We start from the raw sequence: 20,998 nt of genomic DNA on the forward strand, positions 1-20,998 counted from the left end.
AAATGAAATGAAAAAAAAAAAAGCTCATCCTTTGGTCACATGCATCAGAAGATACTCCTTCTCAGAACTGCGTGAAGTTGGCGGTGATGTGCTCATAGTTGAAGGGAATATAATAAGCAACCCCTGAAAAGAGGCGGATAGTAAGTTCCCACAGTGCACATAAGCTTTCCACGTCAAAATATCAGCCCATCACGCACACTAGAGAGGTAAGATCACCATAGAGAGATGGGCAGAAATATGAATTTTGGATGTTAAGGATTTATTTTAAATTATTTTTAGTATCGTTATTTTTTTGTGTGTATGTGGGTGCATGCATGTGAAGGTCAGAGGACAACTTGTGAGAGTTGATTCTCTCTTTCTGTTATGTAGGTCCCCGGACTCAAACTCAGGCGACTAAGCCTGGTGCCGAATGTCTTTATCAGCTTTTGCTAGACCCACTTAGGCATTTTAGTGTGTGTGTGTGTGTGTGTGTGTGTGTGTGTGTGTGTGTGTGTGTGTGTGTGTGTATGTGTGTGTGTGTGTGTGTGTGCGCGCGCGCACACATGGCACATGCACCACACGTATGAAGGTGCTGGTGGAGGCCAGAAAAGGAAACTGGAATAACAGGCTGTTGTGAGTCACTGGATATGTGTGCTGGTCCTCTGCAAGAGCACTAGTTGCCTTTAACTGTGACACCATCTCTCCAGTCCCTAGGCTGGGGTTTCCTTCCCTCCCTCCCTCGCTCCCTCCCTCTCTCCCTCCCTCCCATCTTTTCCTCTCTCCTCCTCCTCCTTCTTCTTTTTTGGTAAAGATATTATATTTCCTCTTGTATTTGATTTATATCTTGCTTTACAAATATCTACGGATTTCTCAGTTTCAGACTTTAGGCTACCATTTTGTGGGGCATGTATTTGGGGGTAACCCCTTACGATGTGCTAGTCTCTTTTCTCTCATGTAGAAAAAAATTGTTAAGTATTTCCTCTGAAATGTTATCTTTAGTATTAGAAGTAGTATCTGGCACATAGGAACCATTCAATAAATGGCTCAAACTAAAGTATTTAAGGGAGAATATCACTTATTTTTGAAAGATTTTGTACGAAGTAGGAAGGGCAATATCTGAGAATTTTTCAAGATGAGAAAGATAAGTGATGTTGATATCTTTTATCCTTTAAATATTCAGGAAACAAGACTATGATAATTTCATACCCAAATGTTTTTTTTTAATCTGGTACCTTTACTTTTACTGTCCTTGCTCCCAGAGAAAGGAAGTAATTGGCAGGCATGAGGAATAAGACCCTTTACATTTTTAGAGTAATTTTTTTTGAGATCAAAGTGGTGAGAAAAATGACAATAACAACAAGCATTTTGAACACATGCTTTGCAAAAGACACTGCAGTTAATAATTTTAAACAAATTTTCTATCCCTCACAAGATCCCAGGGATTGGTATTTCTATCTTATCGACTGATTTCTTATTTGTGTAATGAAGATTGTGATTGTAAGAGGAGCTTTCTACAATGCCCGTTGCTGCAGCCCATGAATTCTGACGGGCCAGTTTTTCCTAACCATATAGTAGATGCCAATCAAACCATCTCTCCCATGGTAAGATTGGAGAATAGGTCCCTCAGGATACAGCCTTGGCTTCCTGTGACTGTGTGGATTCACAGTCCTCTTCATAGTGACACTCAGTGTCCAGTTAGCAGGATCCTTAGACAGAACCAAACGAAGTGCTCTTTAAGTGGGACGATGTTTCGGCATTTATGTAAAAACTTTTGGACATGTTAAGGCTTTGCTAGGGTCTGGGTTTCACTCTTATCATGTCTACTGCATAAATGCATAGTAACACACATCCCTTTCATGAGAGACTCAGAAGACGGTGAGGGCTGAATTTCTGGTGAAGCTATGTTAGAACGCTCCCTTGTCCAAGGGTTTGATTTCTGTTCCTTCAAATTCTAGGCTCATGTTTCATAAAGATGCCTTTGACATCTCGTGGTGAAGCAATATTCTGAAGTATCTCTTACATTCTAAAAGACTGGCGTTTCTGCTGGGCCTCACTGCCAGGGTTAATAATACACATTAGGACTTGAGACTGTTATCCTACTGTGTACTCAGCCTGTTTGCTTAGCCTGCCTTTAAAAGAAGTGTAAGGATTGACATACTTGGCTTGAATTTCTATGTAATCAACTTTTGCACCTAAGATAATGCATAGTGGTAATCTTAAGTTATTAAGTTATGTACTCTTCCATGCCCCTGACCCAGAACAATGCACGTGTATCATTTGCTGAAAGCAGCAAATAGAGAAGCTGAATGAAATTTCCTAAAATCTACCATAAAGTTTGAAAGCATCTATTTATGGAAATAGGTTGATAAGCAGAGCTGTTTGTAGTACTGTTAAAGATTCTGTACAGTATCCAACTCCTTCCCCATGTGATGCTCTCTGTGCTGTGCAATAAAAACAGAGTGAAGCCCTTCGTGAGGGACAGACACACATACACAGCCACATGACAGATACATGCAATCACACGCAGGGCCAGACAGATTGACAAGCCAGGCTTCTTCAGGCAGGCACTGATCCGCACTCATGCACCAGAAAGAGAAAGAGTGCAAGACACAGGTTTGATGAAGAGGAGAAGTCAAATCTAGACTTGGTTTTGATGAAATGGCTCCAAGGGGAAGTGCTTTTGTTTCTTTGCTTAATGCCACACTAATACCTTATTGGTGTCTTGGAGTTGAGCACCAGTGTGTATAACCCACATCACATCGCTTGGATTTAGTTACCTCTCCTATAAAAAGTGTCACTAATAATTTATGTAATGACTACATATGACAATCAGTTCCTATATATGCCCTGTTATAAGCATTTCAGTATCACATTTGCCAAGTACACTAAGTAAAGAATTAGTAAATGCAGCTTTCCAACTGGAAGAAAAACACATTCCTTTGTTTTCTTACCTTCATCCAAAGGTGTTTTGCCACTGAGGAACTCCCAATATGTCTTGTGATTAACATTTTGAGCAATATTGTTGATAGAAGAGACAATAAGGCCCCAGGATGTCATTGTAGTTTCAAATCTAAGAATAAAATGTGAATGCCTAACACTTCAGTTGAAGCTAGGCAGTAGGAGGCAAGATCAAGGGACAGGTGCTCAAATGCTTTAAAGAGCAGGTAAAGAGAAGGTTCAGAAGAGAAAATACAAGTGACTAATGAGCATAGAATCGTTCCACTTAAAATAGAATTTCAACTAAAGGGTTTTGGTTTATTTTTTCACTTGAGTGAGTTGACAGGCATGTCCTATGGTTAAGTTATTTGGAACAATTTGGTTTTCACATCATGTGTTTTGTCAGATTCCATGGGTTTTATTAGGGTAAGGGCTCCAGGCTAATGAGTACCTCCACATATGTGCAATTAAACATTTTTACTCATTATATTATCCACATCTCCATGAATAAGTTGGAGCCCAAGGTTTTCCTGTATAGACTATTGCGTGGCAATGAAAGGAGTAGCTAGCATAGAGTACAGGTGCATGAGAATAATATGGGGTTCGCCCTGTTAATGATCAGCTCTAGCGATGTCCAAATTCTCAGAGGACCTTCTGCAAAGAATCATGGGATGTGGTGCCTCTGGCCTCCATAGGTACCTGCCACTCACATGCATATACCCACGCCCCACATAATTAACAGTAAAATAAATCTCAGAAAATATGGGACACAAATTATAGAGAAAAGTATGCTAGCCCACGAATCTGATGAATCACAGCTGTATGTACTGTGCATAGAAAAAAATTCCACCAGATTGTTAAATAACTGATTATATTATGGTTGTTGAGGAAATTTATTCTTTGTGTTTCTTCTCTCTAAGTTCCTAATATGTGTCATTCTTACATTTACAGACAGAAGAATAGTCAGGCAATATTAAATATTAAAGTATATCCAAAGGGTTTCGGTGTCAAGTGTCTTCTTTTCTTTTCCATTCATCGGCACGGTCCCACAACTCCTCCTAAACTGTGACCTTCCTATCTTCCTCGATTGCTTCCTCTTTTTGCAAACAGTTGACATTTCCCAATGTCTAATTCTCTCCTCTGTGACCCATTTCTACTCTTTCCTATCAGGACAGTAGGTAGAACATGAATTTCAAAGGCAGTCAAATGCATGCTTAGCTCTGAATTCTATTAGTTACCTGCTATGTGATGTTAAGGAGACGGAGGGAGAGGAGGGGGAGACTGTGGGGATTTGAGTCAGGTTTCGGGATGGCATCATCACCTGCACCACTTACTTGAACATGGAGTTTTTGCGCTGTGCTTCTTCTAGGACAGCAAGTAGCACAGATCCACTTTTCACACTAACCTCGATGGTCACATTGAAGAGCAGATCAACCCCTCTCAGCTGGTTGTTTATGGTATATATGACAGTGATGTTAGATACTGAGGTGGGGACAGGGGTAGGATAGATATTTAAAGTTGGTGTAACTTCATGATCTGTGAGGAGCAAAAAGGCCAAGTTTATCAAAGATTTGGGGATTTGAGTTATGGATGCAAAAGTCATTGTTAATGGTAATACTGCCAAGAAATGATTTCAGGAACATAGTAACCATTAAACTATTTAACAAAACACTTGGACGCCTACTCTAGAACCCTGGCAAGGACTCCATGTTAAATCTGTGATGTCACTGGGAAACTGCCTAGACAGTGAGGCTTAGTGGCAATACCTCATGTGATAGTCATGGGTTGGCTTGCCTTTTGCTGCTGTAGATTCTGCACTGAAGTCTATGAGGAGCCAGTGAATGCAAGAGGAACTATTTGATAGGAAAAGAGAATTGATCTCAGAGCCGTCTTCTGGAGTGACAAACGTTTTAGGAATGTATGGGCAATCTGAATTTTAAATATCTCAGTATTGTATTAGATTAGATACAAAGATGCTATAAAGTAACACATCAGGTTCCCACCCCATCCTGCTGATGTTCTGTGAGTGTCAGGCTGCCATTATTAGATTTTTAAGGCTTGGGTGAATTTCATTTGTGTCTTTTATACCCACAAATAAAATCAACCATTGGTCATTAGTTTTCTCCTCTTCTTATTCTTTTTGCTTTTGCAATGTAGATGGCATTGTTTTCTATTTAATATTGATCTCATTACTGTAATGGCCATAGTTTTGTGTGTATGTCTGAGCAGAGAAAACATGGTGATGTTTGTAGGTACATTTGTGGAATGAATGAAGTTCCTTGCGGTGACCATCGGACTTCTGCCTCCTTAAAGTAGGTATTCAGTGTACATGGCTGAATTCCAAAGGCTGGATGTTTTGGCCATTTCCTATGCTTGGGATTGGAGATCAGTTGTAGCTCTACTTATGTGGGATAAGTTGACAAAACAGTCTTATATGCTATTCAATATCAAGCCACATGACATTGTGCTATATGTAGCAAATTTATGACACAAGAAGGGATGCCATTGAAAAGTTCTTACCAGGACCACAAGTTACTTGCGGCACATCTAGGTAAGTCTTGCCTTTCAAGGAGGGAAGAATTTGGGCAATGGACATGGGGTTTTGGAATTTCCCCTGCTTAATCTTGTTGAGTATTGTAGCCATAGTCTTCTCACAGTCCCACTCCTTGGCAGGTTGCTCAGGTGTCACAGTGAGAGCCTAGGATAGAGGGGGTGGGCGTGGACAAGGGAAGACAGAGACAGAGAGAGAGAGAGAGAGAGAGAGAGAGAGAGAGAGAGAGAGAAAGAGAGAGAGAGAGAGAATGAATTAGGTATGAGGGGTGAACTTGATCGCTCATCTTTATGATCTTCCAGAATCCAAACTGAAGTAGCACAAGGTTTGGAATTGCATTTGTCTTTCACAGCATCTGTCCGATGATAGTCACAGAAGGACAGGAAGTGTAACACAGCGCCAAGCATTTGCCTAGTATGCACGAGACTGTAGGTGCAGTTTTCTGGATAACAGTAACAAACAAAAGGTGATTTAAGGAAATAAACAATGAGGGCCGGAGAGATATCTCAGTGGTTAGAGCACTGACTGCTCTTCTAGAGGACCTTGGCTTGATTCCCAGAACCCACATGGCAGCTCACAACCATCTTAACTCCCAGGGGATCCATTGTCCTCTAATGGCCTTGCCCTCTTATGGACTCCTCAGGTACTAGGCATGCATGTGATGCATAGATATACTCGTAGGTAAAGCACTCTATAAAATAAGATAAAGTAAAATAATGAAAAGAAACAAATATAGCCACGGAACAATTATCTGATCAATGACAGGAGCCGGAAATACTGCCAGGACTTCTGTAGTCATGAATAGTCTATAGCTGCGGAACAAGGGTAAGAAAGCAAGCCTTAGAAGGAGCTGCCACGTGCAGTAGATGCCTTTTGATTTGTGTTGTTATGGACACCTTTTGCTGAACTTCTCCCATAGCCCATGTCTACGTCAGGACTGTCAGCCACAGTCTCCACAACCCTGGCTTTGGGATAGAGTCATGGCCGGGGTTGCATTGGTCTCCTGGGGAACAGTGACCAGTGGATGCACCAATCAGTTCTTCCCTGATAAACCAGTACTGAAACATTTCTCCTGCCTGTGGATTGCAGTTAGGACTGTGTGAGTAAACATGGAGCTGTCATTGACCATCTTAAATTTCACACAGCAGGAGAGAATGTGTGAAACTAGAGAAAAGAGACAGCTAAGAGTGGTTCCTGAGGCCACCATCTGACCTTTTTTTTTTTTTATTCTTGAAACCATCTCATCTAGCCTTAAACTTCCCCAGGTATGGGAAATATTCAATTGGCATTTTTTTTTAAAATTGGGCTTTCAGGACTTGCAAAATGAGTGTGGATTACTATACCAAGCAATTCACTTATTCTTGCCAAGGTTTCTAGCTCTGGGATAGTAAATTAAAAGGATAAATCCTGCCTGACTTTGGATGGAATATCATTTGAGGGCCCAATGGGCAAGTATGGAAAAGCATTTTGCAAGGCATGGTGTGCAAACTATTGTTGCATCTTCCCTTCCTTTACAGTTATGCTAAGTGGAGCCACCAAGTGTGGTGGTGAGCAGTTGGCTAATGGCAGATTTACATGACGCTGGGAAGAGAAAATGGGAGAAAGTGGAGGGGAGTCAGAGATGGTTGTCTCAGCTACGGGGAGCAGTGTGGGCCCTTTGACATTTGTGATAGGTATGTTAACTTAAGCAAAGGCAGACTGTAACTCCACAGAAGCCACTTTACAAGGCATTTTAGTTTAAGAGGCATCAGGTAGATACTCCTCACCAATAGCAATAGCAGCTTCTACTGTGATATATTTTCCCCTTGGAATAAGACATTGATACCAATGTGCCAGAGTTTTAAGCTATCAGAAATAATTGCTAACTCTGTATGAAGGATCTGACCAGACTCCTTGTCAAGGACAGTTCCTATGGGAGGAAACTTGGGTGCAGTAGAATGCTGATGAAAGAAAGAGAAGTTTCAGAGCAGCAGTGCCTTTAGGAAGGCTGGAGGGGGTCTTGCGTCCTGCAAGGACACTGTCATTCAGGAAGGCGGTGAGTGAGCAAAGGCTGGAAAGGTTTACCAGGAGTCTATGAACAGTGAGTGGGCACGGCACTGTGCTTGTGATGTTTCTGTATGTCACATGCCATTCAACTTGGTTGTAGCCTTGCTCTTATGGGGAAAGTGAAACTCAAGGAAAAGACAACATTTGTCTTGGATGGGCCTGGACTTAAAGTTCAAACCCCCGTTGCTATGGGTCAGAACCCTTTGATCTCAACACCACAGCTTTTCAGATTAGATAGAGGCTATAGATGGGACACCTGTTGGTCTGCTCTTTCAGGCTTTCTGGGTAAACTTCAGATAAGTGTGTAAGTAGGCATGTAGGGAGAAATTACGTGTCTTTAGTGACAAGAAATCTACATGGTGAGTGGTATCTGGATAGGATAAGGCCTTACCTTTTGATAGGAAAAGCTTTTATTCTCAAGTATAATCTGAGTGTACCTAGAAAGTGATGAAATCCCAAATAGAATTCTGAAGCGATTTCAGTAAAGTAAACTGTTCTGCATCTGGCACTAAAGAAATCAGAAACCTTAAACAAGGTTAACGAGCGACCTTACACTGCCAGCCCCAATCTTAGGCTCATTCCTTCAAGCTGCCTGCTTTCCACAGAAATTTCTAGACCGGAGTTCTAAGGTTTGTATGGTTCAGCCATGGGGAAATAGTTCTGTTTCACGAGAAGATTGCAGTGACCTTGACAAAGAAGCTGGCCTTGCTCTTAGTTACTTTGGACTGGGGATTTGTCCTCATTCTTACTCTTGACACTGCCATTTGCTGTTTGGACTGTTCTATAGTTTTTAGTGTGTGGAGAGTACCAGCACCAGCCTCTTTTTTTTCTCTCTCTCAAGAGATGATTTCCTTCTACTAGTAGCCCAGAGCTACACAAAGCTGAGGACTCCAGCCTTCTCCCTTTCCCAGGGTTTCTGAGGTTGGGAGTCCATGGTGCAGTTTTCTCCAAGTCTCCTAGGATAGTTAGACACATTAGAACACTAATATTGCAGCATGACTAGAGGGCTTGAACACTTGTGACTTTATAACTTCTGACTGTTGCTAATCTCTCCCTACCATCGCAGATGCAGCTGCTGTCCATGGAGGGTATCTGCCCCAGTCAACAGGGGCTGGAGGAAGGGTTTGGGGCTGTCAAGTAGCATCTTTCCCAACTGAAGCCTGGGGCTATGTGAGAGAAGCGCAGGGTGGACCACAGACCTTGCTGGGAGACAGACCTGGCTTACTAGTTACTAGGTCCTTGTGTGTGCGTGCGTGCATGCATGTGCGCTTTAGATTACTTACATTAATCATTTTGAATAGAAACCAACTTTTTGTGGGTAAAGACAAAAGGGGAAAAATACTTTCCTGGGAAGTTTGAAGTAGAAAATGCCATCAATATTTTTGGAAGACCTGCTTTCATATCAGTATATATGCACCTTTTAATAGTGCATGGCTGTTACTAGTAAACTGGTCATTACTGATAATAAACCCTCAACATTCTCGATTTATTTGTTTCCTGTTTTCCAAGAAAAGCAAATGAATTCTTTTAGGTTTGTCTTCACATTTTTATCTATGAGCTAGCATACACCTGCATTTTGTTAGTGGAAAAACTGAGGCAAGATAGCTCAGGAATTGACCCCACATCACACTAGTTGGACTTTCCCAGGCGAGTTAGCAGACACAAAGTCCCTTGGTCTTTCAGTCCAGGGTTATCAGTCCATCTAGATTAGGACTATATAGGGTGTGTTCACCTGCATGGCGAGACCGGTGCTGTAGATATCTCCGATGATGCCATCAGCTTTGATACTCAGGCTCATATGCTCCACAGTAGCCTTCAGTGCCTGACCAAACAGGGTTCTGTAATCTTCCTGAGAACCCACAGGAATCCTGTTGTACATGCAGGTCAAGGCCAAGGTTGCCACTGCTGCTGTGTCTGGAAGGCAGAGGGGACACAGACCCCACCAGTGTTCACAAGTGCTTATTGTGATCGAGTTGAAGGACCTCCACCAGTGGGACAGGACCTATCTTCATTTCAGAGATGAGAAAACGGGTGCTCAGAGCAAAGTAACTGCCCAAGGCTACACAGCCAGTAAGCAGCAGCGCCAGGCTTAAAAAAAATAAATGCATACAACTCAAGAGCCCCAGACTTTAGTGTAAATGGCAGTGCATCTAATCCTACTTTGCTTATCTCAGTGTTGATCTTTAGAGATGTCAGCAATTCTGGCAAGCCCAGCGGTAGCACCACTCAGTGAATCCATCTTGGTCTTCCTAGCCCAGCAGCCCGAGTCTCTTTAGCATCTGAGGTTTATGCCTGGTTTCCTCTGTCAGCATTCTGCCTCACATGTTGTGGTGCCTGGGCTCTGTGAATGCTTGGGCAGTGGGAATTCTGCTTCCTTCATAGTACCCAGCACGGGGACTTCTTGTTGTTTGCTTATGATAAATATGTGTGGACCGAAAGAGCAAATTCTGACAGGACCTGAACAGGTAAAAATGCAATCAAGATGGCAACTTTCATGTAACTGCCCTTCCCACCACTTTTGAAGGCGCCCAGCTCTATTAAGGGTGACAGCATTGTTCACACCTGAAGATGAAGAAGCTCACCACACTTACTGAAATGACAGAAATGCCCAAGCGCATGGAGAAGGATGCCAGTCTGTTCTTGATTCCCAGGGAGGGTTCTAGACTGCATCTACCTGCTTGTCTGATAGTAAGAGGAAAAAGTTTGCTGTTGAGGCCTGTGGACATGAGTGAAAGCCTGAGATGGTGATATTGCTTGAAGAGCGGCAGAGGGCTAAGGTAGTGAGGCCATGCCAGGGGCCCAAGAGAGGAGAGATCATCATACACAGAAGGAATTAGCATCACAGAGGAAAAAGATTCCCTTTCACAAGTGGCCCAATGTGAGTGAAGCAGGGAATAAGAAGGTCCCTGTGTTGGTTTCAGGAAATAGCTGTTTATAGACAGGACATTTGGTTGGAAAAAGAAGAAGCATCTTGAAATACAGACTATGGGAGAATCAGTAACAATTAAGGAGTGTAAGGTAAGGCTAAGGTAAGACATCTCCATTTTGTATGAGATTAACTTATGACTAGTGTGACATGTTTATTGTCCTTAACTCATATGTCCAGGAAACGTTTGTTCAATGTTTTCTCCCACAGTCACTTGCGTAGCTCTCAGCTCCACCTCATCTCCTTATTTCCCCTTCCTTCACCACCTGTCACCTAGTGACCTGATATTCTCAGCCTCAGTCCGCTTCTGATGGCAGCAGCTTACCCACATTCAAGGGAGAGGATTCCATCATCAGGGTCTTAGCAAAGCGTACTGCGATGGGTACGGTTGCCTCTGAGTTCTTCTGGCACAGCGCAAGGATCGCCAGGCCAGGCCCATAGAAGGCGGATGCTTCAGCACCAGGGTCTGGGGAGAGACAGAGAGCCCCCTTAGATTAACGCTGGCCACACTGGAGGCTTTCTAAGTAACGTCAGCCAAAACTTTTAAATAGAAATCCTGAGAAAACCTGTCATCATAGAAAGACACAATATTGGCTAAGGATGATGTCAGAGTTAGAGCGTTCTCAGAGTTAGAACGTCACCTGGCTGCTGAGGAGAAGAGGGGTTGGGTGGATGGTGGCTGCCCAATCTGTGCCTGGGCTGTCAGCGTCTCTAGCTCGTCTTGCCTGAGAAGAGGGTCTCTCACTGGCAGGACTGCCAGAACAGAGGCGGCCCCACATCTCTTCCCTGACTTTTCACCCCCCCACTTCCATCATTTTCCTTTGTGGGTTGGAAATTCTCAGGAAGGATCCTGCACTCCACTCTTCTCTCCGTCCCCGTGAAGTCTTACCCGAAGGTGCCCAGTTCTCCATCTTCTTTTGCAGAGCAGACACTTTACTTCCAGGATCTCTGCAGGAGGAGGTGAGGGCCATAATGGTGAGGGCGAGCTGCCCACTCGTCAGGTCTGTGGAAGAGAGAACCGAAGATGGCAGGCATTCTTAGGCAAGGCGCAGCTAAGGGCTAGGCTGACTGTTGCATTTTTGTTGTTGTTGCTTGTTTGTTTTTTGGGTTTTCTGTTTTTTTTTTTTGAAACAGGGTTTCTCTGTGTAACAGAGCCCTGGCCATCCTAGACTCCCTTTGTAAACCAAGCTGGCCTTAAACTCACAGAGATCTGCCTGCCTGCCTTAGCTTCCCAAGTGCTGGGATTAAAGGCATGCACCGCCATGTTCGACTTGCACCCGCTTTTTAAACTTAAAAAAATATATTTATTATGATTGTTATTATTACTATTATTTCTCTCTCCCCCCCTCTCTCTCTCTGTGTACATGTGTGCATGCAAGCCACAATACATGTGGAGGTTGAAAGGCATCTTTGTGGAGTCAGTTTTCCCTCTAACATGTGGCTTCTAGGGATTGAACTCACACTGTGAAGACTGTGTAGCCAGCGCCTTTCCCCAAGGAGCCCTGTCACTAGCCCATCTCTCAGCTGCTGTTCCCTCTCTTTATTATTTTAAGACAATGTTTCACTTTGTATCCCTGGCTGGCTAGAAATTCAGAGACCCTCCCGCTGAGTGCTGGGGTTACAGGTGTGTATCACCACACAGAGCACACCACAACCTCATAGCCAGAGCATGCGGATTTGGAGTTTTCAGCAGTGCACTCACAGCATTTTAAAATTTCTTCTTTTTTTTTTCCAAAGAAAAAAAATGGAAATAAATCCTCGAGGAAACATTAAATCTAGTGTTGTCTCTGTGACTCCATGACTGCATAACAAGACTCATTTTCATGTAAGTAATATTTATTCCAAGAAGACTCCCTGCTGTCTGTTTAGAAAAGAAGTGAGAACATCTGTACAAGCCCACGGAAGCTACAGGTAGAAAGTAAACTTGGTTATGCACTATGAACCTCAAGGCAGTTCTCGTGAAGTAAGTTGACCCCAGACTTTGTTGTCACTGTCACTATTATTATTGTTTTTGTCCTTAGAGGACAAGGCCAGTAATTTCTCTTCAGTGACTTGCTCCTAAGCAGCAGCCCTGGAACCAGCAGGCCCGCTTTGTATACTGAGTCTGGTGCTTCCTGGGCATCCCTGCCCTCTTCCTCTGTGTCTAGTTACAGATCTTCTGCTGCAGGGTAAGGAAAAAGTGAGTGAAGTGTCATCAGAGGCAGCAGTGGGTTGGGCGATAACAGAGCTGGGGTCTGGTGTAGCTGCAGGGAGGGGCTCCAGTGCCTAACCTGCGCTGTCACTGGCCATGGGCTGGGGTCTGGTGTAGCTGCAGGGAGGGGCTCCAGTGCCTAACCTGCGCTGTTACTGGCCATGGGCTGGGGTCTGGTGTAGCTGCAGGGAGGGGCTCCAGTGTCTAACCTGCGCTGTCACTGGCCATGGGCAGGGGTCTGGTGTAGCTGCAGGGAGGGGCTCCAGTGCCTAACCTGCGCTGTCACTGGCCATGGGCTGGGGTCTGGTGTAGCTGCAGGGAGGGGCTCCAGTGTCTAACCTGCGCTGTCACTGGCCATGGGCTGGGGTCTGGTGTAGCTGCAGGGAGGGGCTCCAGTGTCTAACCTGCGCTGTCACTGGCCATGGGCAGGGGTCTGGGGGTAGCGGCAGGGAGGGGCTCCAGTGTCTAACCTGCGCTGTCACTGGCCATGGGCTGGGGTCTGGGGTAGCGACAGGGAGGGGCTCCAGTGTCTAACCTGCGCTGTCACTGGCCATGGGCTGGGGTCTGGGGTAGCTGCAGGGAGGGGCTCCAGTGCCTAACCTGTGCTGTCACTGGCCATGGGCAGGGGTCTGGGGGTAGCGGCAGGGAGGGGCTCCAGTGTCTAACCTGCGCTGTCACTGGCCATGGGCTGGGGTCTGGGGTAGCGGTAGGGAGGGGCTCCGGTGTCTAACCTGCGCTGTCACTGGCCATGAGCTGGTGAGTCAGTAGCTTCTGGGCCTCCAGGTTGTCAGTGCCAGCCAGGTTCATGGCAATGAGGATGCTGGGGTTCGGCAACTCTGACTCAGTCACCGAGTTCTCCATGAGCGCTTGTAGGCCGTTGACCCAGGGCTGCTGTTCCGGGGGGACGGCTGAGAAGAGGAAAGCCACTTGTCACAAAACAACCACTCAACCCTCATATCCCCTCAGCCCTCATCCCCTTGCCTAGAAACAATTCCTGTGTTGTTTAGGCCTTCTAGCAGAAGGCCTGAGAGCTTTGGGGGATGGAAGAGGAATGTAGGAAATATCAACATTTTCCTTTAGAGGCCTGTTAGTCCTTTCATCTTCTCCAACAAGCTCTATTTTTAAAACAAAATTTCATGTGCTAACTTTAAGCAGTAGCTCAGAGGTTAAATATCTCTGAGTTTTAACTACTTCTCAGAAGTCACTGATTTCTTTTACATTCATTTCCCTTTACTCTTTCATGAAAAACATTGATGATTTGGGGCATAATCTTCTTTCAGTCAATATTTAAACCTCTCACGTGGTCTTATCTACCACTAAGTATCTATCTTGTTCCAGCAACCAACATTTCTGCAATCATAATTCATTCTCTCCATAAAAATGCATTAGTTGACTCTCGGAAGCTTGTGCTATGAAGTCCTGAGAGATGAACATGTCTCCACCCTGACTTATGCCCACCTCTTCAGAACTCCTATAGCGACTGCCGTCCCACCTCTTGCTCGCCATTAGAGCTGTTCCTAAGATCTCTGCCTCTCTGGAGGGAGACCGTTTCTTTGCCATTAGAGAAACCACCATACTCACAGCAAGAGCTTTGGGCTCGGGTGCTGGTTCCTGCCACAGCCCAGAGAACACTTAGGAGGTAGAGGGTAAGCCAAGCCATGCCACCCTTTCTTTCTTGTGCTATCCACATCCTCCTTTCCACGAATGCTAGAATTTGCTAATGAAGTGTTCCTCTACCTTGTCCGCTCCCGACTACCAAGCCTGACCCCTCCTACCTTTATGTAGCTCACTCCCATTTGCCTATCTGAGTTTACTTACTGTCTAGGCCTTCCATAGTATGTAAGGGGGACTTTTAAGTAGCAGAATGATATAAGAGCCTGAGGGTTCGGTAATGCAGCAAAGACAGTGAGTATCTCTTAACAACTCCCGAGTAGGATTTTTGGCTCCTGTGTGATTATAGTTAGGAGTTCTCCTAGGTCAACAGCCTCCTGATGCTTATCTGCAGTGGCTTTATTAAGGTTTAGTGTTTGGTATGCATCATCTTACTTTATTGTGCAGGGCACACTTTTTAGGCTCTTTGGTGGAGATCTGCTTCCAGGCTGATATGCTGACTATATGCAAGTGAGTCTACCTGGACCTGAATTCCAGTCAGAGTTCCTTGGAGTTGTTTATTTTCAGACAAGGAGAGGATTTTAATACCTTGGAAATCGTTTAATTTTCTTTTTCCTATCCAGGGATAAGAGCAGACTCTGCTACCTGCAGCTTTCACATACACTTTCTATTTTTAAGAGATTTAATTAATTTATGCACATGGGTGAATATATACATACATATATACGTACGTGTGTGTGTGTGTGTGTGTGTGTGTGTGTGTTACCACCTCTCTTGCCCATTCTGTTCCAGATATGCAGATCTCTTGTGCTGTGCTCCTGGTTGTTACCTTTGAACTTTATGTCCCTTCTTGCCAAGGATACTCTCTCAAATAGCCTCAATGCTCCTCACTTCTCTCACATATCTACAGAAAAGGAAGATTTGAGAGGGAACCTTTCAGTCCACTGCATGTGTGACAACCGTACCCTGACACCAGTCACACCTGCTGCGACTCATCACTCTTTTGCATACCGTGTGCCTGCTAGAATACCTGCTCTAGGGAGACGGGACTTGGTCTGTTTTCTCCCGGATGTTCTCCAGCACTTGTGGCTTGGGTGTATGACTTAATCAGCATATACAAAACACAGGCTCTAAAGTCCTTTTCATGTTTTCAGGGAATATTGGTGGCTTTTTGAGGTGAGAGCATGGATTACCTATAGATGCTACTTTGGGTAGCATCTATCATAGCCCCATGCCTGGCCTTCTATAAAATGGGCACAATGATCAGATTTTGTATTTCCAAAAAGGAACAATATATCCTTTGAAGATATCTGCCTTTATCACCAGAGTTGGAAACACCCTCAGAATTCAGCTGACTCCAATTCCTGATGACGTAATGAGAGCTGGATTCCCCCTGGAAAGGACCACAATTTACTCAGAGGCTGACTTTGGATTGTCAAGGACACCTCTACCCCCCTCCCCACCCCCCCATCCTTTGAATGTTATGCTGAAAGGCAGCTTTAGTGCTCATCCCTAACACATTAACACAAGGAGCATCTTTTTTTTAACATCCAAGTAGGTCTTTCCAAGCAGGGCAGGTAGGACCAGGGCTGCATAAATTGGCACATTGTACATTTCCTGAAGAATGTTCTTGAGTATTGTGCCCTGAGTTTGCTTACAGTCAGCTGCAATAAAAAGGGCCAAAGGGAGAAAAAGAGCGTGAAAGAATGTGATGCTTCACATTAAATATAGTGGAAGGCTAAACCCAACAAACTAGTAACTTTGAATACTGATAACACTGGCGTCATCTTAGATAACTAATGAATCTTTTCTGATATCAAGAAACTTACAACTAATTTGTGTGAAGATATGGGAAACCACTTAGCACATCGCTAGCCTCCCCGGTAGGACAGGCGTCTCGGCCACATGTACTTCTGCATCCCAGTTTAGGGAGGTTTCTGACTTAGAGGTAGTGCTCACTAACTATGGCCAACAGCCAGGCTATAGTAGGAGTGCTGGAACGAACTCTAAAAGATGAGCTCCAGTGCCATGGCTTTGCCAAAGAAGAGGGGAGCTCATAGACACTTAGTGAGGCTCAGGGCAGGGTGCACTGGAGAAGGGGACACTTGAGGTGGTGAGGAAACTTTGTCAGGTGAGACGAAGGGAGCTCACTATTTAGGGGCAACAACACACAAAAAAAGGGCCAAGTAAGGAATGGCAGTCTGTCATTGCTGTCCTTTCTCTCACGCAAATCCTCTCAGCCTAGGGTGGCCTGGAAAAGGTATTCATGCTAAGAACTTAGTGGGCTTTTTCTATCGTTGTATCCGTTCCCACCACGGTCACAGGGCTCACGCATTTCCACCGCCGCCACTTTCTGACTTTATAGATCAGGCACCTCAGCAGCATTGTAACTCCTGCTCCCGGAGCCGGGGGTGGGGGTGGCTGGGGTGGGGGTGGGAGGGGTCGGGGTAGGGGGGGGAGGGGGTGGTGGGGGGGGGAGGAGGTGGCGGGGGGGGGGGGGAGGGGTGGCTGGGGGGCGGCGGTGGGCAGGTCTGCTTTCTGCTGTTACCAGTCCATCTCAGGTTAACGTTCCCAGTTTGCTTCTCCCCTGGGTACACTGAACTCTGTGGCTAAGATTTACCTTTGTCCCTCTCTGAGTCTTTCTTTACCCTGGCCCTACAGAAGTGTTTTCACACCGGACCATATTTTTAAAAAAGAAATTCGCAGCTTATAACTGTGTCTTCTAACTTATAATCTATGTAAATAAAAGTTTTGAACTTTCTGTGCAACTGTACTGTTTAAAAATCCTCTTCCCGCTCACTTTGATAAAAGTCCAGACTTTAAATATGATCTCCAAATGTATTTACCTTCCAGCATCTTTCTAACTCTCCACTGTTTCGGCTTGTACGTTGTGCCCAAACTGAAGTTTTCTGAGCCCTCTGCTGTCCCAAACACCAACATGTAGGGTGGTTGTTGAATGTGCTTTCCTGCTCTTAGGCACTTGCTCTCAGCTGCTGCTGCATCTGGTGTTGTCAGGTGGCCAGCTTACCCAGCTGTGCAAATGCTGCTTCTTCAGGGCCACTCTCTTTGATCTCCTAGACCTGGTTTTTGGTCACCCTGTTGGCACTCGGTGTTTTCCTTCCTAGCACTTATGGGAACTGCAATTAAATATTTGCAGAATTGATTCTTAACTGTATCTAACACTTGTCTTCCTGCCAGACTCAAGGCAGGTGTAAGTCTTTCACGGTCACTATTCTATTCCTATCACACAATGCAAAAAGTCTGTGATCTAAAAGTTTGCCAAATATTTGCTGAAAGCAACCCCAGATCATTAAGCCAAATGACAATTAGTAACAAAAACTGATAGATACTCTTGTTGGAGAAATGTTAAAAGTTTTACAGTAAGAAATAAATAGCTGAAGCGACTTGGCCTAGGGGAAAGTTGATTTAAACATAGAGTCTAGTTAAAGTGGCCCAATCATTAAGTGTGGTGTACTTATCCACCTAGAATTTTTTTTTTTTTAATAATCAAGACACTCCAAGCTCTTTTTTGTTTCACCTCTCTTCATGCTTCTGAATTAGTGCTATGGGATTCTGGTTGTTTCCTTGACTCATTGCAGTTGAGGATTCAGGAATAATCCAAGCGTCAAGATCTCTAGTCAAACCCAGCTCCCTAAAGGCATGGGAACGACAGCAAAGGCACAGTGGTTACAGGCTCATCCAAGTAAAAGTTATAAACTAGTTGAGGAAACTGTTAAACAAGGCATGTTATATTCTCCTATTTGGATAAACTGGCTTTAATAATGAGCTAGAAAGGCAAACTTTAGCTTAGAGTTTGGGCTCCGCAACAGGACAGTGCAGCGTGCTGAGAACTCACCCTTCTGTTCCCTGCTCATGTGTGATAGACTCGGCCTTGCCTCTCTAGCCGCCCTCACTCTGAGCTGCATCTCAAGGGGCTTCCCCTGCAAATGTTGGACACTACAGATGACACGCCTAAGCACCACTCTCCATCACTGAAACCAGGGTTCCACACTCATAGACAACTGCCAATGGGCAGGGCCCAGGCAAGCCTTGGATTTGAGTTCAGTGCCATTTGAATAGAGAATTCTAAAACCAAAACGAGGACTTCACAAAAGGAACTATATCTCAATCCATATTATGCATGCAGACACATAATAATTCTAGCTGAATTTCCCCACGCTGTCTTCTTATCATGAGCATAGATGCAAATCAGTAGCAAGCTCAGCATTCCTGATGACCCATCTTGTAGAGGGAGGGCACGAGGTCCGTGTGCTCACAGAGAGCAACTAGGGAAACCAAGAATGTCAAACTTTCAGGCTTTTGTCTTCAATGGAAGGGATTTACACTTGTTTCTACCCAGGAAGCTGGAGTTGGACAGAGCTCCACAAGAAGATCAACAGCCAACTAGCCAGGGCCCATAGGGTCTTTTCTAGCCTGAAGCACCAACCCAGGACCTTGCATAGACTGGACCTAGGCCCCCTACATAGATGTAGCAGATGGACAGCTCAAGCTTCATGTGGGTCCCCTAGTAAGGGGAGTGGGGCTGTCTCTGATATGGACTTTGTTGCCTGCTTTTTGATCACTTCCTCCTGGTGGGGCTGCCTTGCCAAGCCACAAGGGAAGAGGATGCACTCAGTCCTGGTGTGACTTGATGAGCTGGGGTGGGTGGGTGGGCTCCCCTTTTCTGAGGAATAGGGGAAGGGGGAGGAGGAAAGAGGAAGGGAGGTTGGGACTGGGAGGAGAGAAAGGAGGGGACTATGATGGGCATGTGAAATGAATACATATATATGTGTATATGTATTCACATATGTATAGAAAAGAATGTAAAAGAAAAGACGATGTGGATAGGTTGGTGGTGTCAGTCTGAAATGTCTCATGAGAGCATGAATATTAAAAGCTTGGTTGATATCTGTTGGGGCTTTTCAGAAGTACATGGTTAGTGTATGCTGTGACTTTGTCAATAGATTGAGCCATTGATGGAATCCTAATTTGGTGGTGTTATTGGGAGGGAGCTGAATGAAATGTAAGAAGGTGCAGCCACAGGGGAGATGTGTCGATTGAAGTTCTCTAAAGGGTAAATCTTGTCTCCCATGCCTTGCTGTTTCTCTCTGTTTCCTGGCTTGCAGGAGGTTAGCAGCCTCATATGTTACATGGTCCCACCACTGTGATGTTCTGTTTCTACGTAGGCCTGTAGCAATGCAGCCAGCCAACCACAGACTGTAACTTTAGAAACCGTGAGCCCAAACAAATCTTTCCTCATTTATGTGGCCTTTATCAAGCACTTTGCTACAGCAATGTAAAACTAACTACATACTCAGACACAAAGCAGGTGGTAGCAGATACAAGAAAACTGAAACAACTCCCAGCATCCTGTCAGACCACTATCCACAGATTAAATCTGGAACTCAGCAACAATAGAAACAATAGAAATCTTACAAACTAGTGGAAACTGAACAACTCTCTACTGAATGAAAAATGGGTCAAGACAGAAAGAAAGGAATTAAATGCTTTCCAGCTTTCAGTGAAAATGAGTACACAGCACACCCAAACTTATGGGACACAATGACAGCAGTGCTAAGAGGGGAGTTCATAACACTAAGTACATCCATAAAGAGATTGGAGAGAGTTCATACTAGCAACTTAACAGTGCACCTGAAAGCTCTAGAACAACAACAACAAAAAAGTAAGCACCCAAGAGGAGTAGATGACAAGAAATAATCAAACCGAGGGCGGAAATCAATAAAATAGAAACAAACAGAACAATAGAAAGAATTAGAGAAACAAAGAGTTAGATCTTTAAGAAAATCAACAAGATAGACAAACCCAAGATAGACAAAACAAGATAGATAACTAAAAGATGGAGAAAGAATGTGCAAATTAACAAATTCAGAAAATAAAGGAGGACAGCGGATATCAAGGGGGGGAAAAAAAAAAAAAAGGAAATCCAGTGAATCATAAGGACATACTTTAAAACCTGTACTCTGCCAATTTTGAAAGAAAAAAATTTCTCCATAGATACCACTTACCAAAGTTAAATCAAAATCAGATAAATAATTTAAATAGACCTATAATTCCAAGTGAAATAGAAGTAATCACTAAAAGTCTTCCAGCAGCAGCAGCAGCAGCAGCCACAGCAACAAAGCCCAGGGCCTGATGTTTTATCACAGAATTCTGCCAGATTTTCAAAGAACAGAAAATTATTCATACTTCTTTTGCTGCACAAAACTCAAGTTCAGGTGGATCAAAGACCTCACCAGAAAACTAGAGACACTGAACTCAACAGACGAGAAAGTGACAAGAGCCTTGAGTAGGAGAAGACTTCCTGAACAGAACACCAATAATACAGGCACTAAGATCAACAAATAGTAAATGGAACCTCATTAAGCTGTGAGGCAACAGACACCATCATCAGCAAAGCAGCAGCCTACAGAGTGGGGAAATATTTTTTATCAACTCTATATCTGCTAGAGGACTGATATCTAAAATATATAAAGAACTGAAGAGACTAGATATCAAAAAACCAAGTAATCTAATTAAAATGATCTAAACAGAGAATTTCCAAAAGAGGAATCTCAAATGGCTGAGAAACAAGGAAATGTTTAACACACTTAGCAATCAGGGAAATTCAAATAAAAACGACTCTGATGTTCCATCTTACATCATTACTGGCAAACCGCTAAGATCAATGACACAAGTGACAGCTCATGTTGGTGAGGAAGCGAGGGAGGGGGAACACTCTTCCTCTGTTGGTGGGAGT

At 44.2% G+C, this 20,998-nt stretch overlaps 1 protein-coding gene across 1 annotated transcript; it reads right to left on the minus strand.

The window, feature by feature from the left end:
- CBLIF (cobalamin binding intrinsic factor) lies at positions 1-14,937 on the minus strand. Its single transcript, XM_084771775.1, has 9 exons — positions 14,212-14,937; positions 13,362-13,538; positions 11,329-11,442; positions 10,765-10,905; positions 9,246-9,427; positions 5,437-5,614; positions 4,251-4,452; positions 2,931-3,049; positions 1-123 (listed from the first exon to the last, which is right to left on the minus strand). The coding sequence occupies exons 1-9, from the start codon at positions 14,318-14,320 to the stop codon at positions 62-64; spliced, it is 1,284 nt and encodes a 427-aa protein (XP_084627901.1). The 5' UTR covers positions 14,321-14,937; the 3' UTR covers positions 1-61.
- Positions 14,938-20,998: the final 6,061 nt, after the last annotated feature.

This window comes from Acomys minous (assembly GCF_964271855.1).
Source record: "Acomys minous genome assembly, chromosome: 2".
In the NCBI taxonomy this organism is placed as follows: Eukaryota; Metazoa; Chordata; class Mammalia; order Rodentia; family Muridae; genus Acomys; species Acomys minous.